The 4,661-nt window shown below is 38.6% G+C and overlaps 1 protein-coding gene across 1 annotated transcript; it reads right to left on the bottom strand.

The window, feature by feature from the left end:
* Positions 1–216: 216 nt before the first annotated feature.
* mc3r (melanocortin 3 receptor) lies at positions 217–2,262 on the bottom strand. Its single transcript, XM_017693398.2, has 2 exons — positions 2,231–2,262; positions 217–1,599 (listed from the first exon to the last, which is right to left on the bottom strand). The coding sequence occupies exons 1-2, from the start codon at positions 2,240–2,242 to the stop codon at positions 532–534; spliced, it is 1,080 nt and encodes a 359-aa protein (XP_017548887.2). The 5' UTR covers positions 2,243–2,262; the 3' UTR covers positions 217–531.
* Positions 2,263–4,661: the final 2,399 nt, after the last annotated feature.

Below are 4,661 nucleotides of genomic sequence, written 5' to 3'. Positions count from 1 at the left end.
TAACTTGAGAGGGCCAAAGTGTATGGGAACAGCTCCTGCTTTCTTTGGTAATCCATTTCAGGCAAAATGGGGTGACAGTTAACAGGTTAGCAGAAATATAGTTCTCAAAGTGGTTTGTATAAAATTAAAACAGAATAACAAAGAGAATCGCAGATATTTTTCTTTCTTCTTCAGAAATATAAACATGTATAGACTTTCATGTCCTCTTAGAATTTATATTCATGCACTTTAAGCTCTATTGCATCATCAGCTCCATCAGTTTGACTAGCACAGTTGCAGCTTATCATTTAGCAGAAAATTAGAGCAAAAAATTACAGAACAGCAGACATATGCCATTCATCTTCATAAATATATGATTGTGAGCCCTGTCATTACTTTAAGCAATTGATTTGACCCTCTCATGTTTGCCTCCATCACTCCTCTAGGAATGCATTCTGATTTTATAAAATCTCTTGTATACCATCATCAGCTTGACCAGCATCTTCAGTACAGCCAGTTCTTCAAGTGTCTCTTTCTGCCTGTTCTCATCTCTCACTCGGTCTCACTCTCCTTCTCTCTCTCCCGTTGCCTCTCTCTCTGCCTCTCTGTCTCTGTTTCTCGCTCGCTCTCGCAGAGTGGTGCTTGGCAGCCTGTGCCAAAGCAGCAGAGGATCTCCTTGAAGGTTTTTCTCATCTCAAGACTGCGGAAAGCATAGATGATTGGATCGATGACCGAGTTGCACATGATAAGCACCAGGTAGGTAGTGAAGTGGGACATGTAGCATAGACAGAGTGGGTGCTGAGGGCAGGCCACAAGCAGGATGAGGTGCAAGAAGAACGGTGCCCAGCAGCACACGAACACGCCCAGCAGGATGGTGATGGTCACCGCGCCCTTCATACACGTGTGTTGCCGAGGTGCTGGGTTGCCACCAGCAACAGCTGCTGGGGGCAGAGCAGCAATACGCTGGACATGGAGCCTGGCCAAGAGGTACATGTGCACGTAGAGGGTGGCCATCAAGGCTAGCATGGCAAAGAACATGGTGATCAGACATATAATGACAGTTTTGCTCTCTGAGTAAACGATAAAGACGATTCCACAAATGATGCACACCAGCCAGATTGCAGCAATGGCATTCAAAGCTCTACGTACAGTCACAATGCTGTGGTAGCGCAAAGCGTAGAAGATGGTAACGTAGCGGTCAACAGCAATGGCCAGGAGGTTGCAGATGGATGCCACTAGTGAGATGCAGATCATGGAGTCAAAGATGTTGTCCATCAACCTCACAAAATAATCGCTCAGTTCCAGAAGGTTGCTTCTCAAGACCGCAATCACAATCGTCTCCAGGGAATTGGAGACACTAACTAGCATGTCTGCAGCCGCTAAGCTACAGAGGAAAAAGTACATGGGTGAATGGAGGTTCTTGTTTTTTGCCACCGCAGAAATCACCAGGATGTTCTCCAGCAGACTGACGATGCCCAGGGCGAGGAAAACTTCTGCCTGGATTTGAACCTGCTGGCACAGTGCTCCCACTGGCGGAGGGGTTGTACTGCTGTTCGAAAGCCAAGATGGTGCAGTTCCATTACCAGGTTCTGCTTCTGTGGAGTTGATTGGAGAGATTTCCTGCGGGAGAATCACGTGTGTGAAAGAGCCGTTCATCAGGAGCCACCAAGCTATAGAAGTAGGTGGAAAAATAGAGTCAAGAAAAAAAGAGAAATGATGGCAAGAAAGAGGGCACAGAAAAAAAGGTATGAACACAGAAACAAAAAATAAATAAAACAGAAGAAGAGTGAAAGAATACAGAGTCAGGAGGAAAAGACAGAGAAAAGAGAATGATGAAATAGAAGAGAAAGATGAGAGGAAAAAGAACAGAATAGCCAGAGAGAGACAAAAAAGACTGAGAACAAAAAGAGGGATAGTAAGGAACGATGGATAATGAAGATTGAACTCATAAATAACTTGCGAAAAATGAATGAGAATAAAAGTGAAAAAGGATTAAAAAATTCAAAAATTGAAAGTAGAAAATAAAATAAAACAAAATTATGATGAGGAAGAGGCAGAGAAGGGTGGAAAATTGAGTATTATACAGAAGAAAACAGAGAAGAAAAGAGAGAGAGAGACAGAGAGAGAGAGAGAGAGACTGAAGTTGATGATAGTAAACTGAAAGAAGAAGATGACAGAATGTGAATAATGTAAAATAATCAAGCTGAAATGATTGAAATGGTCCAGTGGTCTAGTTGAGTAGTCCTCCTACACTGTTCTCCATCAGGTCCTCTTGATGTAGCGATGGTGTAGTGCTCTGAGCCTGTGACTCAATCTCTCACTGCCTGACCCTGCTATAGACTCTCTCTCTCTCTCTCTTCTCCTCCTCTCTAGTGCGTGTGTTTGCATGTGTGCTGCAGGTGTGTGTTGAATGTGTGTGAGAGGGAGGTGTCTCTGTCCTTGGTGAGATGAATGTGCTGTGTGTTTAGAAATGAAAGAGAGTGGGAGAAAGATAAAGAGGAAGGAATGTGAGGGCCAACTCGGTGCTAATTAAATTCTTATAACACAATAATCTTTATTTATCTAAATAGCTTCACAAAGTGCTTTACAGTAAAGAGAATAAAGAATAATAAAAGTCTAATGAGGTGTGAGGTCTAATAATAATAATGCACTTGTAAGTGAGCTTTTAGTAAACATGATGATAAAAATGTATTTTGTATTGTATTATAATATGTGGATGTGAAATAAATAAAAACAATAATATAACATTGATATCAATTTTATTTACCTATTTATTTTATTTTACTCTCTCTTCATATATATATATATATATATATATATGAAGAGTCTGAAAGAATGTGTAGCTAATGAGACTGTTACTGACAAAAGCAAATATAAAAAAGAAGGAAATTTGCAGATCAAACAAAGCAGCTGCTGGTGTTCCTACAACAATGGACTGACCACCCTATAGTCCAGACCTCAACAACATTAAATGTGTTTGGAACTACTTGGTTCATGAGAAATAGAAAATGCAGCTAACTTCTAGGACTGGACTTTGTGTCTCCTGAAAAGTGTAGAAGCTGGTTCACTGAAAAATAAATAAATTGTGCTTAAAGTTGCAGTACACGATTCTGGAGATCGATTGTTGATATTTGAACTCAAGCAAATACACCCCTCCCTGTAGTGCTTCTTCAGAAGCTCTGCCCCCAAATTCATGGATGTACTTTACCAAGATGAAAGCCACCAGGCTAGCAAATTCTTCCTTTAGGTCTTCATGGTCATAAAATCCTTCGCAAATGTTTTATGGACAAATACCATGATATAATGTTAAAGCGAACAACCACACAGCAAGTAGCGTAACTAACCTTATCTTGGATGTAGATTAGCAAACTATCAATACAATTGCTGCTATGGAGCCAACAAGTTCCTATCACAAACATTAGGAAACACAACAAAAAATACTGATGTATTGGTTCTGTGAAACAGCAAAAACAAGTTTACGTAATGGTGCAGTAGTTATGTTATATTCAGGTCCATCAGCTTCTTATTAGAATTTTCCTGTTCTACTTTAAACAATACAGCAGTTACACTCAGGTACACCAAAACGGAACTGCAGCGTAATTTAAGGTGGAATGTGAAAATGTAAATGGGAAGCCAACTTAAGCCAAGTCAACTTTCAGAGGTCTCTCCACTGCTGAAATTCCTTACTGTCAATCATTGGAGGACACTCTATCAAAAGTAGGTCAACTGAAAGACTGAATTATGTTGATGCAATATATTTTATTAATGTGAAAATAATGGAATCGCTGTACATATGTGAATCAAATTTGTACATATGTACAAAATAATGTACATATACACTCACATATACACAAGCTGCAGACCTTGACTGTGGTAAAAATAAACTCATCTTACCTGACTTTTACTGTCTCCCTACTGTAAACTGCAATTTCGTTGTTACAGCTGTAATCCCAACATGAAAAGAGTAAAAAATGACTCAGATTTTTATCAATAAGATATTTCATAAAGAAAGAAAGACTTCATAAGAGCTTACAAAATACAAAAATGGCCTAATTTTCTTGTGTGTTTACATCCATTAAGCCCAAAATGTGTAAGCAAAAGGTGTGGCATTGCACAAAGCACAGTAATGACAAGACTACAAAACAGTTACAGTTTGGATACATTATTGATGTTTGTGAGTCAGTTTTGACCCTGTATGACTAAATCAGCTCAGAACAGCCCTAGAAGATATGTTACCGTACAATTTCATTCGACTCAACAACTACCTACTCATAAACATTTATAATTGCTTTATTCACCTTAAAACAAGACATTCATTTTCTTTACAAAACATGTATTGTAGAGCATTTTATGAGTTTATATTGATATTTTGATGTAGGATATATCTTCATTTCTTCTATTTGATTATCTCTTTCCAACATTCATGTACATCACAGATATTGTACTTGTACGGATTGGCATCACATTATGAATAAATTTACACATTTTATGCTACAAGTCAAAATTGACCCATATGTCACAAATTAAAACCAAAAACCAAAGTTATTAATTTTCTCCTGAAGAAAATTTTGAGATCGGTCAATCTCATTATATTCTGAGGTGGGATGAAGTATGTATTGCTAAATGTATGGCTAAATCAGCTCATAACAGTCCTAGAAGATGTGTTACTGTACAATTTCATT

The sequence above is a fragment of the Pygocentrus nattereri genome, chromosome 28, assembly GCF_015220715.1.
Source record: "Pygocentrus nattereri isolate fPygNat1 chromosome 28, fPygNat1.pri, whole genome shotgun sequence".
Lineage (NCBI taxonomy): Eukaryota > Metazoa > Chordata > Actinopteri > Characiformes > Serrasalmidae > Pygocentrus > Pygocentrus nattereri.
Note: the sequence above shows the minus strand (reverse complement) of the source record. Positions and strands in the feature narration are given on the sequence as shown.